A 26,711-nucleotide genomic window follows, 5' to 3' on the forward strand; every position below is an offset into this window, starting at 1 on the left:
AAGTAATAGGAAGTGGTGGCGTCTGGATTAGGATTTTTGGCATTCCAGCCCAGGCCTGGATTGAATCAGTCATCCTAGATCTAGCAAATTTCTTCGGGAAGATCATTCAGATCGATTCAAACTCCAGATTCAGCTATTTCCAAGCATTCGCACGTATTAGGGTGATTCCTCGACCGGGTGTTTACTTCAATCAAGTCCTGGAGTTGAAGGTTTTGGGGAAGGCCTATCCCATTTTTGCGGAGATGGAACCACTGTTCAACTATGGATGCTCTACATCCATCCACCATGCAACTAATGAGAGCACTAAGGCATGGGTCATGAGGAGATTTCATTGTCAGGTGGGGCCCCTAGCACCTGTTTGTGAAAAGGCTACTGAAGGGGTGGAAGTTTCTCAGATAGGTAAGTCAGGACAGCGTGCAAATGTTTGTTTAAATGTCCATCCGGGGGATAGTGTCAATAAGAATTTGGGCAGACATGCTAATGTAATTATGGGTGAAACAATTAGCAGTATCAATCTAAGGCCATCTCATGGCAGTCGAAGGGTGGTTGAAGGAATTCATATTGATGGAGAGGCCGATCAATAGCCAACTCTTGGTGGAAGAGTTGGTGACTTGCACGCTATGTGTAGCCCGCCTGATCCTCTTCTACTATTAGACATACCTGACGACAGTCCAGGAGTACATTCTTCTCAGCTGGAGGAGGTTCAACAACACAGAGTTCTAGTCTATGTCAATTCCAAACAACCACAGCAGAAATCAACATGGCCAAATCTCAGTGAAAAGGAAGGTGAGCTGCAAGTATTTATGCCTGGCACAAATGAACCTCTTCTACTGCTAGACAGAGCAGATGATAGTCCAAGAATTCTTTTAGTTCAGCTGGAAGAGAATTAGCAAATAGGCACTCAAGTCTTTTTCAAATCGAAGCAACAGGTGCTTGATATTACTCAGGGATCTGTCTACAATGGTGAAGATGATATGCTGTGTGGATTACAGCCATATGCAATAGACACATCGCCACATCAGGATAGGAATACAGGATTGTTTCCATAGGATAGAGGTAATTCCTTACAAAACCTGGAGGATCTTTCCGAGGAAAAGTTTGCGGGTGGAAAGGAGACACATTCACCAGCTAGCATGTATGTTTCTGCAGAAAACAGGAAGGAAATGAATGTAATTGGGGGTATGAATGTTAAAGAGGGTGCAGCAGGCTTTCACCAGCAAAACCAGGAAAAGATTCTTGTAAGAAGGAATGATGGTGGTAAGGAGAACCACCCACCTGATCTCAGACAAACTTCGATGACTAACAGGACAGGTAACTACGAGTGTCGAGAACAGGGAAGAGGTCAACGCAGTAAGAGAGTCTAGATCGGAGCCCAGATGGTATACAAATGTAACCCAATTAGTATGATATGAAAGGAGAAAAAAGGTAACGGACAGAGCCAATTTGGATGTTGATCTATCTCCATATTTTTCAGTGGCAGATAAAACAATTAGCAGATCTAACAGAAATCAGGATGGTGACTGTGGGAGGTTAGTGGAATGCTAGTTTGACGATTTCAAACAGGGACAGTTGATGGAACACAGGGGAGTCTTCGAGTGGGATAGGCGGAATCAAGAAATGGACCATTGGATTCAGGAGGGACAGGAGGAGTTTGAGGTCGATAAACCCTCGAAGAAGAGAACAAGGCACAGAATCCTTTATGCTAAAGGAAACTGGGAATCTCGACTGCGAAGATTAAAGAGGAGGGCCGTAAATACTGGTTGTGTAATAGATGGATAAAATCATTATATGGAATGTGCGTGGGATAGGCAATAACAGAACGTTGGAGACTGCTAGAAGGATGCTTAAGAACCATGATCCGTGGATTGTGGCGTTTATGGAACCAATGCTTGGTGATGAAAAACGAGTGCGAACTGGGCTCGCTTTGGGTTTTCACTCCTTTTGCTCTAATTGTGATGAGGGTGGAAAGATTTGGCTGTTCTATAAGTCCCAAATTTCTTGTTCGATTGTCTTCAAATCGGATCAATGTCTTTCGATTGTGGCTTCCGTGCACAATTGTGATGCTCAGCTAAATATTACTTTTGTTTATGCTAGGTGTGCTCGGATTCTAAGGAGAGCTCTCTGGTCTAACCTGACTCACCTGACTCTCCTGTCTTCCTTGATGCAGGGCCCGTGGGCTGTGTGTGGTGATTTCAATGCCGTTGCGATTGATTTGGAAAGGAGAAGCAGAAGGGCTGCGGATTTGGTTTCTTCTTTGGAATTTGCTGATGTAATCAACTCAGCGGGTCTTCTTAATGCGGGTTTTTCACGGAATCGATTCACTTGGAGTAATAATCAGTCCGGTAATGCTCAGGTATGGGCGAGGCTTGACCGGGTTCTTTTCAACACTACCTGGTCCATGCTATTCCCCCAATTCTCTGTCTCCCATTTGCCTCGTATTAATTCGGACCATGCTCCGCTTCTTCTCTCTTTCCCTCGCCCGCTGAATGGTGGTCCTAAACTATTCCGATTTCAACGTATGTGGACCTAACATGTTGATTTTTTGCAAGTGGTCAAGACAGCTTGGAACAAAGTGGAATCTTCCCATCTAGTCTACAATGTGCTATTTAAACTCAAATAGGTTAAACATGATCTGAAAATTTGGAACGTTGAAGTATTTGGTAACATTTTTAAGTAGTTAAAGCTAGCGGAGTAATTGGTAGTCGAGCTGGAGGATCAGCTTCAATCTTCAATAGCTTCTAATGATCATTCAGTCACCCTGCAGCAACAAATCAATGCAAATACTGCCAAGCTAGCATCCTTAGAGAGCATGCAGGAAATCTTTTAGAAACAAAAATCGAGGGTGGACTGGCTGTCGGAGGGAGACAGGAACACGACGTTTTTTCATGCCTCAGTGATGGAACGACAAAGGAGAGCGTTTATTACTTGGGTGGAATTGGGTTCGGGGTAAATTATGGAAGGCCAAGCAGAGTTAAAGGCAGCAGTGGTGGAGCATTTTCAGTGCCAATTCTTATTAGATTGACCAGGACCAGCTACAATGTATTCCTCAGTTAGTTGAGCATGCCCATAATGACCAGTTACTGCAGATCCCATCTATGCTGGAGGTATGAACAACAGTTTTCTTCATCCCTAAGGACAGTGCGGCTGGACCAGATGGCTTTTCAGCCAGTTTTTTTTTCAAACCTGTTCAGACGTGGTGGGTCATGATATTCATAGGGCAATTGCCTTTTTCTTTCAAGGAGGGAATATTCCAAGGTCAGTTTCGGCTACTATTATCTGCTTAATTCCAAAATCAGCTGCGCCTAAGCGGTTCTCAGAATACCATCTTATCAGTTTGTGTACTTGTCTCTATAAAATTTTTACCATGATTGTAGCTTCCAGACTTAGCCAGATTCTGCCTCTGTTGATTTTGCCGAAATAAGGGGCCTTCGTTCAGGGGCATTCGATAGCGAAAAATATTGCATTATCTCAAGAGCTGTTCAGGGAATTAAACAGGCCAGTACGCGGGGGAAACATTGTTCTGAAATTAGATATGGACAAAGCTTATGACAAGGTAAACTGGGACTTTTTGAAGCAGGTTCTGAAGAGGTTTGGTTTCAGCAGGTGTTGGATAGAGATGGTAGAAAAATATTGGGCGAATAGTTGGTTCTTCGTTCTTATAAATGGAGAGATAGCAGGTTTTTTCAGATCTTCAGGAGGTCTTAGGCAAGGAGACCCGATTTCTCCAAGCTTGTTTATTCTTTCAGCTGAGGCTCTTAGCAGAGAGCTCAAAATCCTATTCAATAGTCAGATTTGTCGGCCGTTTGCCGTGTTCAGAGGATGCCCTCTGATCTCGCATCTGTTATATGCTAACGATAAGTTAATTTTCTCAAATGGGAGCAAATCCACGCTGCTTCAGCTAAAGAAATTCCTTGAGTCCTTCAAGGCATCCTCGAGCCAAAGTATAAATCTTAAGAAAAGTTCCTTCTTCTATTCAAAAAAGCTACCCGGTGCAAGAATCAGAATGATTGAGGCTATCCTCGGTTTCTGTAATTCATCATCTACGCTAACTTATCTGGGAGTCCCATTGGCAGACAGAAGAATTAAAGCAAGTTCATTTAAACCATTGGTAGATAGAGTTGTGGGTCGTATTACTGGGTGGAAAGCCCATATTTTATCCCAGGCATGGAGAGTGGTTCTGGTGAAGCACATCCTTTCAGGTATTCCAGTTCACACTATGGCGGCGGTCCATATTCCTTCTCAGGTAATGAAATTAATAGAGGTATATGGTGAATTTTTTCTAGGGCTGGTCAGAAGGAAAAATAAAATGTCACTGAAAAAATTGGCACTCGCTAGCAACGCCAAAAATCGAGGGGGGTATTGGTTTTAGAAAACTTACAGACATTATGAAAGCTTTTCGAATTAAAATGGCATGGTCAATCAAATTTGGAAAGGAGGATAAAGTGTGGAAATCTTACATGGTGGCCAAGTATCATCAGGATTTGTTACCAGGGGTAATAGATTGAATAAGGCGGATGTCTTCTCCTTTGTGGAAGAGAATCAGGGAACTCATTCCTCTGGTGGAGTCCCGAGTTCAATAGCATGTAGGGGACGAAAACTGTAATTTCTGGCAGATGAATTAGACTGGCTTGGGACCTCTTGTGCAGTTGGCTGAAGTAGAGGTACCAGAAGGTTTGCAGGATATCTAGGTGCGTCAGGTCATCAGCCCAAGTGGTCCTCTTCCCCCCTCAACAGTGTTCCTTATTCTTCCTCAGAGAGTAATTGAGCATATATTTCAGGGGGAGTATTGTACCTCTGAGGGTGTTGACACCCCTTTCTGGCCCACTCACGTCTTCCGGGGAATTCTCAGTTAAATCAGCATGGTCTCTGAGCAGGGACCTAGGGCCGTGTCGGAGCTGGACTAGATGGGCTTGGCATGCTACTCTGCCACCAAATATCTCCCTTCTTGTATGGAAGGTTCTCCAAAACACTGTCCCGGTTGAAAGTGCGGTGCAATCTAGAGGTGTACAGATTGCCTCCAGGTGTGTTTGTTGCTCCAGTCATGATTCCCAGCCCCACAACATTGAGACTCCGCTTCATCTGTTTGTTAACAGCTATGTGGCGCAGACTGTGTGGCGAACTATTGGACAATGGTTAAGAATTAATGTTATGGCAGCATTATCGGTTGAAGCCCGGCTCTTTCAGTGGTGGAGTGAAATAAATCAATATATCAAATGCTTATTCCATACATTGTAATTTGGGAAATCTGGAAGGCACGAAATGGTGCGGTGTATGACGGGGTGCAGGTTTCCTCAAAGTAAGTTCTAGCCAAAATGAGGTCATGGGACGCTCTTCTCTCCACCCCTCACATTGACGGTGGTGCACCTGGAATTGGGTGGATTAACAATTCCAGGATAAATGTGGTCTTGCCTCCTGTCTCACGAGCAGTCGGTCATGCAGTTCTGAATAGATGGGAGCGGCCATCGCCAGGATGGGTGAAAATTAATGTTGATGGCTCCTCTAGAGGCAATCCAGGTATGCAGGTGCTGGTGGAATATACAGAGGGGAGGCGGGCAATTTCCTTTTTGCTTTTTCTGCAGGTTATGGGGTTGGCACTAACACGGTTGTAGAATTATGTGCAGTGCATGACAGTCTTACTCTCGAAATTCACAGGGGTTACAGCCAAATTATTTTAGAATCTGATTCAAGTCTGGTGGTTGATTTGCTTAATGGAGAAACAACACCAGGTTGGAAATGGAAGATGTGGTTACACAGGATTCATCAGTTGTAGCGAAGAGTCCGTATCATATTTGTGCATGTTATGCGGGAAGGGAACACGCCAACAGATTTTATGGCCCAGTTAGGGAGTGTTTCTCAATCTAATGCTTGGCTCGAATGTCAAGTGGAGCTTCCTCAGCAGGTTAGAGGCTCTCTCTTTCTTGATAAGGTTGGATTAGGTTCAATTAAGATAATCTGATCCCCTTGCAGTTTTTTTATAAGTAATACATGCTTATCATGGATGGCCCCCTGTTTTATGTAAAGGGGTTCCTCAGGTGTATAGGTGATGATTTGATTAATTGAAAAAGTCTTTTGAAAAAAAAAAACCCAATCCAACCCGCGAGGCATCCATGTATACTACGAACCCTTCGTTTCCAGATGGCAGGGTGAGAACTGGTGTCATTGTCAATTTATCTTTCAACTCCACAAATGCCTTCTCACTGGCCTCACTCCTAACAAAAGGTGCTCCTTTATGGGTCAGTCATGTTAGCGGTACTGCTATATGAGAAAACCCTCAAATAAACCATCTATAGTATCTCGCTAAACCCAGAAAGCTTCGAATCTCCATGATATTAGTGGGTTGTTGGCACTTATGTAAGACCTGAGGCCCCAACATCTAGTTCATACACTGGATAGCTATTGACTGTAGGTCCATTGGCCCCGATAATATTTTGACTTGATCAAAATGTTGTTTTATTATCGAGCTGCAAGCCGCATTTCAACCTGAAGTCTAAATTTTAATATATGGAATTAAATTTAAGCAATCTGAGAAATGACAATTATGTCCTTATTTTATCTGGCGGTGGGCCATCATCGAGTTTTCAAAATCTGCTAGGTCCGAGAGCCTAACTGTTATGACCGTAGTTGAGTTATGGAGTTATTGGCGAAAATGACATGTTAATAAGACACTTGGATTGTAAGTTATGAATAGATATGCACATGTATATTTTCATAAAATAACTCCAAAATGACCTCGATGTTTTTAAAATCCTTGGAATACTTTAGTTTAAATTACTTAAATAACATTGTTATATTGTTACCATAAGCTTACACTTCTCAAAAACATCACAAAACACCTCTCAAACCTTCTTTTTAGACAAAAACTAATTTTAAAACTAGTTTCAAGTCCATAAACATAAAAACCCTCTTTCAACAACCCATTTCTAGCACTCTCTTTCTTGTTGAGTTTGAAATTTAGAAGAAGAAGAAAAAGAAAAGAAAATAGAAGCTGAGTTTGAGAGCCAATCCTCTGATTGTTACAGGTGGGTGTATAGATTAGGAGCACGCATATATGTGCGTTGGGTTTTTCTTGAAAACCCTATTGCTGAATTTTATGGTTTAATTGGAAACCCCTTAAAAACCCTATTGCTGGATTTTATGATTTAGTTGGATTTTCCTTGAAAACCCTATTGCTGAATTTTATGGTTTAGTTAGAAACCCCTTGAAAACCCTACTGCTGGATTTTATAATTTAGTTGGATTTTCCTTGAAAATCCTATTGGTGGATTCTCTGATTTAGTTGGATTAAGTTATAGTTGATTTAGTTGGAGTGAGTTATTGCTGGATTTTCCTTGAAAACCCTATCTGTGTGGCCCAGACTTTTCCCCCCGGCTACCTATTTGACAAAATGTTTGAAAGAACTATCCTTCCTCCTTTTGATGTAGTTAACTTTTCAGAAAAAGCATACTTATGGCATAAAGTCTTATAGCAGAAATGAATCTCAGATTGGATTTAGATTGGTTAAGTCATGTGCATATCATATGCACGGTTCATAGTTGTTGTATCATTATATATTTGAGAGTGACTGATTCATATCATGGTATGGTGATCGTAGTGGGTTGTGTTGTGACACATGATGTGTCTACCCTATGAGAAACTTAAATTCATGAGGAGACTACGTGAGGAAGGTCATCCTATGCTTCCCTTGAAAATCATGATATATTGTGATTGTGTGTGGACTCATGCATATGGTGATTGTAAATGCGATGAAATATACTTTGTTATGACTTGAGTTGGACACCACATCAGAAAATCTATAATTCAACAGGACATGATTAGAGGGTCTGTGGGTGAAAGTTCCTAAACTCTGATTGGTACCATTGGGAGCAACCAATGCCTAGACCGGGTGGAAGAACAGAACGCTAAAATGCCAAAATACCAAAGTAAGTAGCGACTCCCACCGATGCGTGTCGATTGGTTGAGAGGTTTGACCTGACCTGCTTATGGGCAAGCAAAGATAGTTTGTGTGTGACGAGCTCGTAAATTGTCTGCTATTGTTTTGCCAGGTGACTTATAACTTCTCGCTATTAGGCAGATAGTGAGGTTTAACAAAAGTGGGTTAGACTAGTTCGGCCCAAGAATTATGTAGTCTTACCTTTATAGTTGACCACGGTGTAAAAGCCTATACAAGTGGGTAACAATCATATGCGAGTCCCACCTCTGTTTCAAACCTTGGTGATCCAATTGGGAAATGTGAAAATTTTGGAACATGGAAAGTGGCAACATGCATTGTATCTTTCTTTTATTGTTATCGGCCCAGTAGGCCTATGCATGATATGAGCATGACATGAAACATGCATTTTCACTGACACACGTACTCACTAGGCTTAGTAGCTCAAGGTTTCCTTTCTATTTTTTTATAGGTAAGAGTAGGGAGCTGAAGGAGTAGAGATTACAAACTCCAGTTGTCCTTTTTGTCTTGTACATATCAGTGTATATATTTTATTTTGTCGTACCCTATATATGTACAGCATGTATTATAAATATGACATGGTTTATGTTTTGGTTTTGCCATGACGTGCTCAGTTGTACACAGTAGTACATGTTGAATATGATGAAATTTTGAGAAATGATACGTGTTTGTCGTTTTTACTTTGAAAAATCCTCCTTGTGGAGCCCCGCTTATGGGACTTAGTATGTGATAGTTGGAAGTCCCAAAATTAGAGTTCTACAGAAGTTATCAACTAAAATTTGGTGTATAGTAATCACGGATTACTGACACTAGATTTAGGGTCGTGACAACTTAAGCACAGCTTCGACCTTAGTTGGATCTACAACCACTCCTCTAGTAATGACGTGGCCAAGAAACTTCACTTCTTCCTGCCAAAATTCACATTTCTCCAATTTGGCATATAACTGATGATCGCGAAGCGTCTGCAAAGTGGTACGTAGATGACACTCATGCTCCTCCCAGGTACGCGAATATATCAGAATATCATCTATGAATACTACCGCAAACTGGTTGAGATAAGAGCGAAATACCTCATTCATCAATTGCATAAATACGGCCGAGGCATTTGTTAGTCCAAAAGACATGACCAAGAACTCGAAGTGGCCATATCTGGTGCAAAAAGCCATCTTAGGGATGTCCTCCTCTCGAACTCGAACTTAATGGTATTTAGAACGTAGGTTGATCTTCAAGAAGAATTGTGCCTCCCTAAGCTGATCGAGCAGATCATCAATCCTTGGTAATGGATACTTATTCTTAATGGTCACTTTATTTAGCTCCCATAATCCACACAAAGTCTCAACGACCCATCCTTTTTCTTAACAAATACGTCCGACTCTCCTGAAGGAGAACTACTTGGGTGAATAAATCCCAAAGCCCGAAGTTCCTCCAATTGCTTCTTCAATTCTTCTAACTCTATGGGTGTCATGCGATATGGTGCCTTTAATATGGATGCGGTACCTGACATCAGGTCAATACAAAACTTCACTACCCTTTAAGGAGGTAGGCTCGGGATGTCTTGAAATATGTCGAGATCTCGCATACGATTGGGATCTCCTTAATCCTTAGGGTCCTTTCTTCTTCTACTAGACAAGCCAATGATGCCCCTATCTGCTCTACTGGTAAAATCCTGAGCTAGAACTGTGGTTGGCCAATTATAGAGAAGGTGATTGTCCTTTCAAAACAATCTAACAAGGCATGATATGCAACCATCCAATCCATACCCAAAATAACATCCGGCTTCGACATCTTCATAATAAATAAGAGTAGGATGTGATCTCCAATCATCACTGGGCAATCCTTGCAGACAAGGCTTATGGTAGAATGCTCTCCTAATTGTGTGGCTACTAATCTCTCATCTACTACCCTTTCTGGCTCTAACACTAATGTGTTTATGAATGATGATGATATGAATGAATGGGAGGTGCCTGAGTCAAATAAGGTGTGTCCTAATGATGAGAAGAGAGTAGTCGTACCCTGGAGTATTGTTGCTAATGGTTGAGGATTAGTCCTCTGAATAGCATATACGCGAGGTTGGGTAGTTGCTGCAAATCCTACGTGTTGTTTATGGGGTGGTCGCTGGTACTGCTAGGAGCGATCTCAACCTTGCAGTGGTTATTGATGTTGGTGCTATTGAGGATGTTGTTGAGGCCGATACTGCTAAGTTTGTTGTTGGGGATGGTATTATTGAGTCTAGTGTTGCTAAAAAAGGTCTCTGCTGGGGGTGACCATGAGGTTATTGTCTGTAAGAAGACTTATCCTTCCGCTCTACAAAGACATGTGACAGATTGGGGCAAGTCCTCACTTAATGGCCTACTCCATCGCACCTAAAACACGTTCCTTGGAATACTATTTGCTGCGAATCTCGCTAGGGTTCCTGAACGGTTGATCCTTACCTAGCAAGCCTTTTCGATGGACAAAACTGCTGGGTTGGGCCTCCCTTCCTCTTGTTCCTATTATCCTATCTCCAAAGCGGCTGATCACGAGTCTTGTTCATCTCTTCGAAATCCGCTTCTATGATCTTAGCTCAGTTCGTCACCTCCTCAAACGTGGGGAGTTACAAAGGTACTACCCTACTCCTCAAGCTAGAATGAAGCCCCTTCTTAAATTAACGAGCTTTCACACTGGAGGTCGAAATCAAATTTGATGTGAAATGGGACAACTTAATGAATCTTGTCTCGTACTGGGCCACAGATAAAGCTCCTTGCTCCAGAGATATAAATTTAGACACCATCTTTTCTCGAATACTAGCAGGAAAATACATCTGGTCGAACTTGTCGTTAAATATGCTCCAACTTCAAACCATACTTAGCCCAACTTCCTTCTTAATTGACTGGCACTATAACTCTGCTTCTCCCTCGAGTGTGAAGGTGGAAAGTTACACTCTCTGGGAATCGGGACACCCCATCACATCTAAAATCTTGATAACCTGGGTCCTTCATCAGTCGGCCTCAAGCGGATCTGGATGCCCTTTAAATCGAGGGAGTCACAAAGCCTGGAATTTCCAAATCAAAGCTGACTACTCTGAGATGGAAGATGCCTCTGCAGACCTCCTCTCTTGACGATCCATCAAAGATGCTATGGAACGAAGGATTTCATGTATCGAAGTGGTGTCCTGAGGAGTATCTGGTGCCTTGGCTTGGTGATCCTCAGATGGTTCATGCCTTACCGCTATTTTGGTTTTAGGGGCCTTCGTAGGTGTCATGATCTACAATAGAAAATGGACGCTTGGGTTAGCTTCAACCTAAAATAGTCTCTTAAGTTCAAGAAACACACCTTCCTAACTTCTTATCTTTGAGACCTAATCGTAACTTTTTTTTTTCGAGTTCCTTAAGGGGAAGCCTAGTGTTTCTAAGTTGTTAAGTCAGTTTTCAAGTTTTAGAATTCTAGCTTACTCCTAAATGGTTACTTGGCCACTGGTAATCCCTTATCTCATGCTCTAATACCAACTTTGTTACAACTTACACTCGATAGTCTTGTACGACTGCTTTATCTACCAGATCTGGCACGTGACAAGCCGAACTCTGGGATTGGTACCCAATGCCCACACACTAAGTCCCAAGATCGGTGTCCGACAAGGTAATGTAATGGATAGATCTCACCATTCATTCTTCACAAAAGGAGAACATTAGAGATAAGATGGGTAATATCTATATACAAGTAAATTGGGTACTACAAAATTTCAAAAGTACATCATCTGTCTATGTGATACATATACATCATATACAATTCAAAATTCCAAAAGTCAAATCAGTCCCCCAACGTGACGCCTAACTCGTGGTCGCTACTTGTTTTTCTTCTCTAGATCCTTTACCTGAGTGGTTAAAAGACAAATAAGTTTTATAACTTAACAAGTGCAAGTCCTCATGATAATTATGCAAGATAAATTAACATGAAAGACGTAATGAAAGAACTACCAAAAGATATAATCTATGCAAAGCGATGTCTTAATGAATGATGGAGGGTGATTATGTGTGGGATGCATAAAATAACTATATGCTAGCTATAGAAACATCTACCAATAGTCCTCTCACCATGGACTTGATTGTACTACTCCTGAACATCATCATCTCTATTATGATCAATATACTGTTAGTACTTAGGATCCACCAGGGTCGATGCCCATACACCAGACACTAGCAATTGACCTTGCTACCTATAAGTGGGGTTACAACCTCCATTATGTACACTAGTAGCGGACCTCATTCGCACTTCTCCTCACCGGTGGGTCAAACCGGTCCCCGTTTGCCACCTCAGCCCTAAGGCGGGTTGGACATACCCCTTCTCAACCTAGCCTCATTAGTGGGAGTCAAATCCATGGCCTATGTGTCCACCTAGCCCAATGGTGAGGCATCCCTAGGTACCATTGGGGTTTAGGGTCTCTCAACCCAATGGGCACATCATCCCCTACTATTTTCATATTTCCGGTGTCACATGACCCAATATCATCATCCTTATCATAATACGGTCAATCTGTGGTGTTGTACAAAATTTAGATACTATTTCTCATCATATATCATGCCATGGAATGCATAATGATGCTAATGACAAGCGACTCAAGGATAACTAGAACTCAAGGTATGCCGATATGCAGGGCACAAGATTATTAAAGAGCCACATACCTGGGTAACCAATATCTACGTGGTGTTGTCAAGTTGTGGCCTTGTAGCTTGGTACTTTCGACTACGTAGTACTTTTCCCTTCTTGCTTGATCATGGCTAATCAAATTGTAGTCCTTATATTTCCTAAACTAGGGTACTTGATCATAATTTTAGTAATTACTCATTTCTATCAACCAACCTCCTTTCTTATATATGAATTCCCTACTGACAATCTAATTACGTACTACACGATTTGATCATTGCATAGTATTGGCCGATTTAGATGCCTAGTATGACTATTCAAGATATACATGATATTGGGCCTTAAATTCCAATAATGAAGGATGGCCCTAAGTTTAATACACACCGAAGTACTCATGGTGGACTTATATAGGTTTTGATGAGGAGAGCTATAATTATTGAGAGATCTAGGCTCACCATAGTGTATTACTCTATCAATATTATATATATATATATATATATATATATTATTCTCTATTTTTCATGGGTGGGGCCCACACGAGGATGATCTACTTTGTCTATTGGGTTCTCCGGTTTGTGGAAGGCCCAATGAGTTCAATGTTCGATATGTTTGGGCGTATAGAAACATCACAGCGGGCCCTAACAGTTTTCAATAGTAAATGTCACTATTACCACTATTTTCTATGGTTTGGCCCACCTAGATCTGGAGCAGCTTCATTTTTCAACTCAAGGCCTAAAAGGATTTGGAAAATATGATGGACAGTGTGGAATGGATACATACATCATGGTGAGGCTTGTAGTGGGTCCCACACCTCCTGGGTTTTAAGAGTAGAAGGGATGCTGCTTGCTGCAGCATCCTGTGGAAGCTGATAGCAAGAGCGTCCAATTTTTTATTTATTATTATATATGGTTTTTTTCATAGGTGGGGCCCACATGAGGAACTCCTCTCTGCCTATTTGGTTCTCCAAGTCATGGTGGGCCTAATGAGTTCCATATTCAACAGGTTTAGGTGTATAAAAACATCACGATGGGCCCTAAAAGGTTTCAATAGTAAATGTCATTACTACCACTGTTTTTTTTTTTATATAATTATTTATGATGTGTCCTACTAGAGATTTGAATTGGCTCTATGTTTTGGTACAAGGCCTAAAATGATCTGGAAAATCGGATGGACGGTGTGGATCAGATACAAACATCATGGTGGGACTTATTGTGGGTCCCACAAACCCTGCCTTTCAAAAAGTAGTAGGGACGTTGCTTGCTGCTAGCAGCAACAACGTCCGGTTTATTTTTATTTTTTTTATATGTGCACGTGTGTGCATGGGTGTGCATGTATGAGTGTGGGGGACCGACCATCTTAGTGGGCCCATCAATTTAATGTCATGGATACTTCACAAACATCCAAGTCGACCATGAGTCTTGGATCAATATGGTATTTGTGTGCCCCTTTCATTCAGGTACTTGTGACCTCCTGAGTATAATGGATGGCCAATAAACATCATGGTGGGGCCATTGTCAGTGGGTCCTACCCAACCATTGAGTTGCGGCTGACTGTCGTATCTACCGAACCATCCAAACCATTGGGCTGTTAGGATGGCATGTGAACACCAAAGTGGGGCCTTCATTAATGGGTCCCACACATATATCAATAAGAGAATGAACTTAACATAAAATGAGGATAGAAAGAGAGATAAATGGGAGAGCACTCACCTTGATAGAGGGATGATTTTCTTGAATGGTTGGATGGCCTTGATTGTAAGGAATGTTTTAACTTAGACTTAAGGGGTTAATTGGAGTTATTTGGAGAGTTGTTTAAAGACTTAAGGAGGGCTAGAAAATAGCTAAGGGATGTAGGAAGTTTCGGCGCTAAGTACCCAATGTTTCAACCATGCCTACTTTATATAAACAAGAGCTTAATCATTTTACTTAATCTTATCATCTATAAGGCGTTTGACCCTCCTTGATTCATGGAAGATTGTCCCATGATAATCCCTTAATCACGGACTTTTTAGCTCATCATAAATGGCCACCATACCTTTTCTAAAAATATCCTAGCCATGCGGATACATCTCCTTAATTTAAGGCATTGTGTTGTTGTCTTTCTTCATATATGCTTTATTAATTTAATTATTAACCGCATATATCTTGTTAGGGCTTGATTAGAGGGTCTTAATGACCTTTTAGATGGGGTTAGGGAATTCTAGAACTAGGTGAGGTGGCATGATCTCCTTAAATCAAGGAAAACTTTTAACTTGTAGAGTCCTCACTTTATTAATGGCTAATTAAGTTAGTTTTATCTTGCATAAGTAGGTTCTATATAGTATTATAGTAAGTATTTATTTAATCAAAATATGCTAGGTGTCATGGCTCTCCTTGATTTAAGGAAGAGCCTTAACTTTTAGCTAATAAAGTTACTTACCTCATTAAATTGACTTTTATGAGGAATGGAGTAGGTTAACTTACACTTAAGTCTATATTTAGTTTAAACTAATCTTAATGGAATAGTTCAAATATGACCTCATCATTACATCATGATGGTGTCATTCATATATAATTTCATGGATATTTGCACATAAAAAGTGTTGGTTCTTCATGCCGTAGTATGCATTCAGGGTCACGTGCCCACGAGCGGAAGTTATTGTTGGATTCATCTCATCGGGGTGGTCATCATGGTACCAGTTTCGGTTATTTACAGTTGCAATATGAGGGGTGTACCTCCTAAGTACTATTAAAGGTTCTTTCGAGTATTTAAATTGTACATGCAGGCATTACTGGGTTTTATTTCGGAAGGTGTGTCTCATCTACTAACCAATCGGTCGTACTTATAGGCTGAATTCGGTATTACATCCTGTCCCTACATCCGTGAGAAATCTTTCTCCCTGTATTTGTAGGCAAACGACCGTGCAAATTGGTTGTACATATCCCTCCTTCACGATCTTCATGGCTATTTTCTCTAAAGCTTTTTCCATAGTTTTTATTCCCTCTTTTTGGATTTTGTTTTTAATCATGTTCATGTGATGTAATTCTAAGTAGGTCGGTTGGGAACATCCCAAATTTTCTTTCTTTCTCTTTTTTCATGAATTATGTTAGATGAATAATTAATGGTTCTTAATGGGATGATTCATGTAGGGTTAAGAGGGTCACAATGATGTCAGAGAAGGTGGCTATTGGAGTCTTATCTGGAGTTGTGAAGGTCACTGGATTTTTCACCAGTTCTATTGCAAATTCAAAAGTCGGCAAGAAGTTTCTTGATCTCCTGCCAGGGGAAGTTGTCCTTGCTTCCCTGGATGGATTTGGTATGTGCATCATATTTGATTCCCTGCCCTATTTTTTTTTTTTTCCCTCATTTCTTCTATTAGTTAAAAAGAGTTGGATGTCAGAGGCTACACACCTCCTTGAATCACACTGATCACTATCTGCTCTATTGATTATTATACCAATTTTTTTCCCTTTGTGCACTGGTGGTTTAACTTGCTGGTCTTGATCATGCAACTTCTTAATAACTTGTTCAAATGCTGAATTCTATAGCCCTTACAAATAGATTGATTTGTGCCAAAATTTTTCTTAATTACTTCCCCTTTGCATGAATTTAGACAGAAAATGCCAACTTTCAGTGTGGTGGACTTTCGCTCTGCTATTACCTAATTAATCATGTATGATGCACATGCAAATAGATAAAAATGCATACCATGTAAGAAGTGGAAGCTCCAATGAGAAGTTCTTTAAAAAAGTTCTAAAAGCGCTTAGCCTCATCATTAAAACTGATTGGATATTTTAATGATAATCTCCACAGTATATTTTATAGGGAAACCTTGTTGTTATCCTCAAGGTCCAACTTAATTGTGTAGTGAGTATGCTTCAAAGGACAATGACAAGGAAAATAAATGGAATAAAAACACAATAGAGAGAGAGAGCGAGGGAGATCTACCAATTTGAAGAACGAGAGAGAGAGAGAGAGAGAGAGAGAGAGAGAGAGAGAGAGAGAGAGAGAGATGTACTAGTTTGAAGAACAAAATCACCTTTTGGGTGCCATAAAATTGACAAGGAAAAATAAATGATGGACCATGGAATAGAAATTTTAGTAGTCTTCTAGCACCTAGAGAAGGAAGAAAACTAAATCAGGGGCATTTTCATATCGGGCCCAAGTGGGGTGGCTTGTGGGAGGCAGGGGCACACTCGAGGTGGGTAGTCCGTGTGAGGTGGGTGGCTCGTATGAGGTAGAACTCATGTGATGTGGGGTCCATGAGAGGGGTTCGGCAGATGACCTAACCCATGGGATGTGGGGCTTGGGCGGCCCGCGTGAGGCGGGTGGCTCATGTAAGGCAGAACCCATGTGATGTGGGGCTGGGTGGAAGTTGGGAGGCTCATGTGAGGTGGCCGAGGACTTAACCCATGGGATGTGAGGCTTGGGCAGTCTGCATGAGGCGGGTGGAACCCATGTGGTGTGGGGCCCATGAGGATGGGGGTTTGACCGAGGACTTAACCCATGAGATGTGGGGCATGGGCTGCTCGCGTGAGGCGGGTGGAACCCATGTGGTGTGGGGCCCAGAAGGGGGGTTCGGTCAAGGACCTAACCCATGGGATATGGGAGCCTAACCCATGAGATGTGGGGCCTAGGTAGCCCGTGCGAGGCGGGTGGAACCCATGTGATATGCAGCCAACCTAACACATGAGATGTGGGGCCTGGGCTATGGACAAAGGGATTGATTCATCACGCTCTATCAGCTCAAGCTTTTAGAGCAAGTGTTTAGTCGTCTTGCATAAAAAACTCTCAAACTGTCTCCTAGTAATTCTACTAAAAAAATAATGAAGAACAATTTCCTAGTAATTTTGCAATAATTTTTTATTTTTTATTTTTTAAAATGAAGAATCACCGTTCTAAAATCCATAACTAAAAAAGAACTCATTCGAAAACCTCCATTCAATCAAATATTTATCAATTATATCTTATTACTCCATATGTATGGCTTTGTATGGCCTCATGTACATACGAAATCCCAATTAGAGCTAAAGAAGCCTTGCTTATTTCCTATAGGTCCAACTCTTTCTTCCCTTAATTGTCTCGATTAATCTTATAAAGAGTTGTAATAAAGAAGGGAAGCCAAAAAAAAAAGAAAAAAAAAAAAGAAGGAAACTTAACATTCCAAATCTTTTCAAATATAGCCATATGGTCCTGGGGGTTATACTAAGCCAACCTCATGGCCCTAGGCATCTTACCATTTGTGAAACTCCCCCCTTAACTAATAATTTGCTGTACTTTGTGCATGCATCCCAGAAAATACATCTGGTTCGATTATATGTCCTACATTCTGATTGCTCATTGGCCATCTGATTGGGTTTGCTGGCTCCATGTTTAATTGTATTGAAATCCTTGGGCCTGATCTTTAATCAGCCAGCAGTGGGGTCCACTTTGATTCCTTAAGGTGATCGACCTATCTTACATCAACTATCCAGGCACATCTTGATAGAACTTGTCCTTGAGTTTGTGGCAGTCATCTGCCATGAGACGTCCTTGCATTTCACGTCTTTGCTAGGTTCGGTGGTGGGAGTTGGTGCTGTAATTTCGTATCAGATCAGCTTTGTTATTTTTGAGCTCCAGATTAGTGTGCGTTCTTGCTTCTTCTACCTTCTCACAAGATGGGATCTTAGCTGTTCCTTCTATTTGTTGTGCGTTGTCCACTCCAATCTTCATTGTGATGTTATTAATGAATCCATCTCAGCTTGAACATATTCTCAGAATTTGCTGATCTAACCATTTAGCTGTCTATCAAAATTTTCAGTCGATCTAGTCGTTGATTTGTCCTTTGATATGTCTCCCATGCAGTTCATAGATCCTTCTGTTAACCCTTCAAATGATTAACTGATCAATCCATTGCCACAGTTCCCAATTGATCTATTGTTTGATCAATTGATGGATTGAGCAGTTGATTTACCGGTAGATTTATTGGTGGATTCATCAGTTGATCCATCCATAGAGTCATCATTTGATCCATCTGTTTATCCATCAATCAGTCAAACGATGGATGGTTTCTGTTCATCATCTTGGATCACGACGCTTTCGTCAGACACCTTCACAAGGGGTTTCGATTCAACTATAATAGTGTATTCACTCAGATTTACCACCACTGGATGAGATCCTTTATGACCTTGCTTTCATTATCAGTCATCAAGGTTGTCTTGGAGCTCTTTGTTGAGTTTTGTCTTTTGCTCAACAAGTTTTCTCATCTTCTTTACCACATTCTCTCATTTGTTTATCAAGGTTTCAAATTATTCATAACATCCGCTTGGATGTTTCACTCTTCATCATTTCACAACTGACTTCCACTGGTAGCTGGCACCTTCGAATAACCGGGGAGGATGATAGTGTAAGGGTTAGAAAATGGATAGTGACTGGTAATTAATAAGAGGTTTAAAATGGATAGGTACTGCTTTCGGAAGTGTAGGAATGAATGACCATTTCTAATAGATATCTCAAAAATAATGAATAAGTTTGTTTGGGGAGCATATTATAAGCCAAGGGTTCAATTTGCATGTTGTTTTAAGGACAAATAAAGCTGAAATTTAGGGGGCATTTGGATAGTAAGTTTCTTTACATTAGCTACTTAGGCCTCAAGTAGCTTATCTTGGTTTCTACTTATTTAGTAAATAAGTGTGTTTGGTAAACAACATACTTATCTACCAAAAAGTAGAATAGTATATTTGGTTTCTAACATCAAATAAGTACTTATCCCTTAAGTTCGTTTGGTCCACAATTAATATCCACGTCCATCATGCAAGGGCCAACTTCAAAGTGGACCGTCCATCAAGCTGGGCTTGCCTTGGATGTGGGTCATTCATCATTAGGGGCCGGCCTTCCATGTGAATTGTCCTCATGTGGGCCTACCTTGGTATGAGTAATCTATCATGTGGGGCCCACCTTTAATATCTGTAGCTCTTCATGTGGAGCCCACCTTTGATATGGACCGTTCATCATGTGGCCCCTGTTCGTCGTTGTTTTCTGCACTAGTTTGCCGGCATGCCAGAATTGGATTTGTGGTACCCATTCGAACCGAACAACAATGATCCTGAGCACCAAGGTAGGTAGACACGTAGTGTATGACCGATATCCAAGGAGATCGGCCACCTATTCAGCCACTCGGTTGATGTGTAAACTAGATCAAGCGATTTTCAGAGGTTGGGGTTCATCCTCTGATGATGGGTTACTCCTTTGCCTTTCATACGAAAGACTTTTTAATATAGAAGAAATTATAAGAGAGAGATGCTTACAGTCGATTGCAAGGAACAACTAAAGAACTCCTTTTTGATGGATGAACTGAATTCAGCACGTGAGCGTGAACTCAAATTACAACTAAAACTTATCAACTATTTGATTACCGCTACGATTTACACTACGGAATGTAAACAACAAGTTGGAAAGTAAAAGGTTACACTAAGAAATATAATTTGCTTGGCAAAAAGTAAAGGATTACACTATAGAATATAAATTGGTTGGTAATTAAAAGATAATTGAAAGATAGATTGGATTTGTTTGGATTGGTATGAGACAATTTTTCTTCTTGATTTTCTTTACTATTTATAGCTTTGATCCAGGCATTCTGGATCCTTCCCATGTTCCGATGATTATTGTAACTGCTCTTCACTACACTATTTGGTTTCTAGATGCTTCCCATGTTCTTCTTCCTTCACTTTTCTTTGTGTCATCTATCTCGCGGCTGCTCGATCTCGACTTCTTTTTTCTACGATATCTGTTACTTGATTATTCTAACTTGACTACCCTGCTTTTGGCTAATCTAGTGCTACACGACACCGACTGATGTGTCATGGCTTCACTTCTCAAGACAACTCTGTACATATCTGTAAGTTAATCTTTGAGTGCAGTATGTGTGCCCATACGGATCACATGTAACCTACTCTGATTGGTTTCGGTAGGGTACGACCAAAATGGGTGTGAACATTACCTCCCACGTCGTTGTACCTCTAGAAGAGAGGTGACAGTGACGTAAGACTCCTCATTAATGGGCACATTAACTGTATACACACGTCGCTTTGACGATAACTGCCTTCGATCGCTTCCTCGTAATATGTCAGTATCGGTCGCGTTTAATCGAAGCGTCAGAGGAACCCTGTGTCGACATGTTTTTTTTCTAGCTATCTAACCAAAATCGTCATGATAGATTAATAAATGCTCTCCCCCTCTCTGGCCGATATAAGAGTTGTTTCAAATGAAACGTCTCCTTCTTACACTCTTGGTTTCCTATTTTAACTCCAATTCTCCTATTGAAAACCCTCACTTCCTTCTACTTGATCTATAATGGCCGCTTCTTCTTCATTCACTCATTCCTTTAACTAGATGGACATTATGGCAATGACGGATCTCCTTGCGAGAAAATGTTCTGAAAAGACAGTATTTGAATCGTCGTTGGGCAGCGAATACATCTCCTTAGGACCTGCATTCTCCACTGAAATATCAGCGGAGGAAATTGGGCCGCTGGATCCATTCTTCTCCATCTACTCTAGGGAAAAAAATCTTATTTCGATTTGGATCCATTCCTAACTCAGCAAATGCCCTAAAAACTCCACGGATTTGGTCGAAGCCCCTTCAAGATTGGGATGCTTGGTGCACGCATGTGTCTTCACGACACGAAGGGACATGGAAAGAACTCGGGATTTTTGAGTGCATTAAACTCTGTCTAGGAGTATCCGGATCATTCTCTTTTGCTTGCACTTTTGGCGTTTTGGAGTATGTTGACTAATTCATTTTTATTTGGTTGCGGTCCAATCAAACCAATCATCAAAGATGTCTCCCACCTGACCGAATTGCCGCCCTTCAGCATAGCTTTCTTTCCATGGTTGGTCTCCAGGGGATGCAAAAATTTTCCAAGTAAAAAATGCCAAGGCCTACACCCATTTCATGAAGGCCTACCAGAAGCTAAAAGGCTCGGTTGATGAGGATGAGCACACAATGTTTTTGCTCCTATGTATCTACCGTCATCTTCTGTGTGTGGGCGCTCAATAGGTAACTACAGAATACGTTTCTTTGGTCGAGGATCTTGCCCTGGGCATCACGATCGCCTTAGCGCCCTTCATGCATGGCCATCTATATAAGGGTCTTTAGGAGACCATTCACAAAGGATTGCATTTTGCTGGGGCGCCTTGTGGCTCCTGCAAATGTGGTTCTATGCATATTTCCACCCTTCCTTGTTTCATCATGATACACTCGCCGGGAGGTCTTATTCCTCTTTCGGTGATCAAATTTTTCATTGCCTTCAAGAGAATCTCGCGGAGTCCTACCTTTAGGGCTTCTTCGCCCTTAATAAAACCAAGAAAAATTGAAATTTAATGCCCTTCTCTGAGGGAGAAGTGTATGGGCCTAGTTGGGTCAATGGCCAGTTTGATCCATTCGATGAGATAGTGGCTAATCAGACGCATCAGGTATGGAGCAGTTACCTCCTCAACCACGGCCTTCTATATGGAGGCCTAATCGAGCAGGGGAAGAATGCCAAAGCCAGGATTGAGCAATACTACCCTTCATTGTTCGGTCAGCAGCTTGGCTTAGTGCAGTGCATCACTTGCACTGGAACTGCAACTTTGGCTGATTTGTTTCTCAATTATATCTTTCATGCATTGGCCCAATCGGCACACTCCAACTTTAGCTCGGCTTGTGTGTTAGACCAATCGTTGATTTACACCAATTTATACTCTGCTTTGGTTTACTCGAGCCTGGCATTCATGTTAAAGCTCAGGCTTGGGAGAAGCAGATTTGCTTAATCCTATCCATTCAGCCTTACCTGTCCCTCTCTAATTGCCTATAAAAGGGATGCCACACTCGCAAAAGATGGGGAGTCAGGTAAGAGTCTGAAAGGGAGAGAAGGCTTAGAAAGAAAAAAGAAAATTCGCCAGAGAAAGAAAAAGAAAGGCAGAGACATAGAGTTCGACTTGATCTCTTCTGTTCTCTCTCCATCCCTTTATTCTTTTGATCTCTTCTATTCCATTTCAACTTCAAGTCAATGTTGTATTCTCGATCTATCATTTTCTAGTATATACATTCTAACTCTATTGCTCTGAACACTTGAGGTAGTAGGCTATGCTCTAACATCACATAAAGTATGCTCTACAGTTGCCTCTCCTAAGGATTTTCTATATCAGAATACGTGACTTAAATGAGTAATCGAAAATTCTATATTGTTTTTCCTTTCTGCATTTCTATCTAAAAGCCTTTTCTTCTACAATTTTCATTTCGATTTCATATTATATTTCGTAGTTCAATATTTAAAGCTTAGTATTTTACTGGAAGTTCAATGAATCCCCTTTAGAAGGATATAACTAGGCAGAGTAGAGATCATGTTTCACACGTGCAGTAAAAGGGTGCCTAACCTCTTCCTTTTCCACAACCGAGACCCTTACCCAAAATCCATGACTCATACCTATCCAAGAGTCACTCGAGTCGGGAATTCTTTCGTTTTCCCGATCTCAAGGCGATTCCACGGATTGTAGCTTACCGTGGATTTTGGAGCCTTTCTTTAGCTAGTGGCGACTCCAAAACAGTGCTCAGTCGAATCATTCTATTAATCTTGTGAATGGTAGTACCAGGTTATTGCAAACCAAGTACACACCCACTCGGGGTTCAGCGTCCGAGGATACAAGCATGCTGTATGAGAGGTTACGAACAATATAGGCATAATTAGTAGCTTAGCTTCTCTTCTCAATCCTTCCATGAGGTTCGGGTATGGAGGTCTTAGATATGGGTTCTATTAGATTTGGATAGACTGTTGTTCACAACCCCAAGTTTAGGGTCGCGATGTAGTAATAATCTCGGTAAGACCGAGGTCGGATCCACAGAGACTAATCTCGTACATTTTTGAAAATAACTAGAAGAAAATCTAAAAATAAGTCTAAATAATTGGAAGGGTAATTGTGAATTGTTTAATTGAAAGTAGGAACTAGGGTGCCAAGGATCCACTTATAGCAATTGAGATGCTACCTTGCTTGATTCAGGAAATCCAATTAGAATTCGAGTCCTATCTTATCCAGTTAGAAAAAGAGATAGTCAAATATCTAAACTTTTCATTGATCTAGCTATTTCAAACAAGAAACAAAGGCATTTGATTCGGGGATTTCATTCACTTAATGATTAACAAAAGAAGATGAAGAAGATAATCACGACATTTATTCATTCCGAATTCTTTTACATCCTTTCTCTCCTTTGATTCCAAAATAGAATATTCATAGAATCATAATACAAAACAAATGTGACATATATCTTGATCACTCCTTTGATCAAATCTGAAGCTTTTTGTTGATCTTTAATTGCTGGAGAAATCACACATATGTCACTTTAACGGAGAAACATTATTGTGTGCTATCAGCATTTTACGCAGGGGCATTGTGCACTGGAACACTGTGCGTTGCAGCTTAGTGTGTGTTACAACCTGTTGTGCACCACACAACCCTTATTCCGCACAATAGGTACGAACTCTACCTCTTTCTCTCCGAGGTTTACTACTCTCCTTCCTCTTTTCTTGAACCTGCTGCTAATGACCCCTTTAGAGGGGTCATGGGGTATTTATAACTCTCTCACACGTGTGAATATGCCATGTATGCATTGTGCGCCAATCCCCTCTGTGCAAACCTGAGTGTGCAGTCTCTATTGTGTGGCCTCCACTATGCGGCCTTCATTATGTGGCCCTCATTGTGCAGATTCCACTGTGCGGACTCCATTGTGTGGATTCCACTGTGTGGACTCCATTATGCCGATTCCACTGTGCAGATTCCACTGTGCGGACTCCATTGTGCGGATTCCACTGCACGGACTAACCTATTTTAGCGCACAAAGCCTTTGCGCACAACAGAAGTCACCTCTCCCTCTTTTTATGCATCAACAGATGCCCCCTTAGTCCTGTATTTTTTATTTTTATCTACAAAATAAGAAAATGTAGGATCAATTCTTTAATATTCAAATTAATTTGCTCTCTTTCCTCATTATGTGCAATTCCAAACCCGCGCACAACGTTTTTCGCGCACAACACATTTTGTGCACAACGAGGTCCGCGAGCCTATATAAACCCAGCTAAAGCTCACTTCTTTCATTCCTTCTTCATAGCATCCTTCTCTTTCGTTGAATTTTCTCTCACACAACATGTTCTTGCGCACAACAGCTACTTGCACACAACAAAAACTTGCGCCCAACAATGACTTGCGCACAACAACTTCTTGTGCATAGTAACTTGCGCACAACAGCGACTTACGCACAAAAACTTCCTGCGCACAGTAACTTGCGCGCAACAGCGACTTACGCACAGTAACTCCTTGCATAAAATATACACTTGCGCAAACAGGACTTTTGTACACACATAACTTCAAACTTTTACATATCTCAACTTGCTTACTCATCGAAATCCTTTATTGGAACTTTTGCAGATTTCTAATGGCCCATTCTTAGAGATCTCATACTTCCCCAAATTCCGCCAAACCATCGGACCCTCGACCACCTGAAACTCATTCCCAGAAGAGGGTTAGATCTTCTAAAGGCTGCTCTTCTTTCTTCAAAGTACCAACCCCTCTCATAATCAACTTCGCTAATCGAATTCAACGCTTGTCTGACCATATCCGCATAGCTATCCTAATAAGAGAAATAGAGGGACCCCCTACCGAAGGCCAAGAGTCTGATTGGTAAGACTGGCTAAAATCCATCGCCAATCTCCGAATAGACGACACCCATCTGGCTCCTGCTAAATCTTCCCCCTCTCTAGCAAATTTGAAGAAATTAAGGGAAAAGAATAAAGATGAAGCCTTCTGAGAGAAAATCCTGGAGCACAATAAGAGACGCTTCCAGAACACCTGGGATACGATCAAGTTTAATGCTGACTCCATCAAATTCTGTAATCCTTATAAAGATGAGATTATCATCATCCCCTTACATCTCCAGCGTCATCTCTCAATACTCCAAAGTAAACCGACAGAATATATGACACAAAACCGACTCTCGTATGTGTCAAATTGGGTCATCAAAGAGTTGAAAATCCTCGAGGGCTATCTCACAGAGAAATGCCTAATCCAGAAGACCGAGTAGATATCATACATGCGCTTCCTTACACCATGTTATAATCCTCATGACCTATATCCCAATCATTACTTCGAGACAATTCAACAACGTTTTCGCGATCGCGACTCCCTAAGGGGTAAAGATGAATTTAGGACACGGGGTTTTTGAGCCTATCATTCATACTATAGCGCATGGACTAAAGCAATCTTAAAGAAATATAAAGATGCTCTCATTGAGGTGAAGATATATCATGCTACAGAAGCCACCTCAGAGTCCTTCCACAAGGACACCGTGATTTATAAGAGCTTTCTAAAGTACTGGTCTTCTACTACAAATTCTTTTCACCTCCCGGTTGGTGAGGTAAGTATCACTTTGTGGGATCTGCATAGGATGGCGGGTTTGCCTATCTCCGGATCCTTTCTGGAGGAGTATGTTCCTACGAACGAGGAATTTTCTTACGTTGCCTCCAATAGGGTGCCTAAGAGTTCAGCATTTACCATTGAACTCTTCAACGAGACATCTTACTTCCCCGATGTTCACAAGATATCCCCTCTTTAATGGCTCGCGCATTTATCACGATACCTATTATAAGCATTTCAAAATTTTTTCACACATGTATATATCCTTATTTCACTTTTTTTCATCCCTTAGGTTCCCTGGCTGTCATTGCACCAAATTGGAAGCCACTCACAAAAGGATAAAAGGCCCAGCCAAATTCACCACTTAGATTGAGTTAGCTGCTTTCTTGGCTTATTCGTTAAGCTTGGTCGTCCTTCCTAGTTCAAAAAGCTCGAACTCTGTTTGACCAACCTTATTTGTAGCGGCAGGCACTATGACAGAAGGCAGGAAAAAATATTCTCTAGCTCCCCCTGTGTTATGTTTGCTATATAGAGCTTTTGGACATGCTGCGGCGCATTGCTCAAGCCCAGCAATTAGAGCCTCATCCTCTTTCACCCCATGACATTATTTCTCAGGCTGGTTCGGCATGCACTTCCCTTGGACTTATGGAGACCCGGAGAAGGCCTACGTCCACCCTGAACATCTACCCTTATGGCATTTCCTTAAGCAAAAAAATGATAAAGAAAGGGTATGGCTGGATAGTT

General features: G+C 41.3%; 1 protein-coding gene across 1 annotated transcript in view; it reads left to right on the top strand.

Annotated features, from left to right (window-relative positions):
- LOC131226211 (protein EARLY-RESPONSIVE TO DEHYDRATION 7, chloroplastic-like) overlaps window positions 1–26,711 on the top strand; it is a gene marked incomplete at its 5' end in the record, with an annotated part of 135,691 nt that overhangs the window by 45,794 nt on the left and 63,186 nt on the right. Inside the window, one exon of the mRNA XM_058221984.1 lies at window positions 15,696–15,862. Coding sequence (XP_058077967.1) covers window positions 15,696–15,862 — 167 coding nt within the window. The remainder of the gene's footprint in view (window positions 1–15,695; window positions 15,863–26,711) is intronic.

Source organism: Magnolia sinica, chromosome 2, assembly GCF_029962835.1.
Source record: "Magnolia sinica isolate HGM2019 chromosome 2, MsV1, whole genome shotgun sequence".
Classification (NCBI taxonomy): Eukaryota; Viridiplantae; Streptophyta; class Magnoliopsida; order Magnoliales; family Magnoliaceae; genus Magnolia; species Magnolia sinica.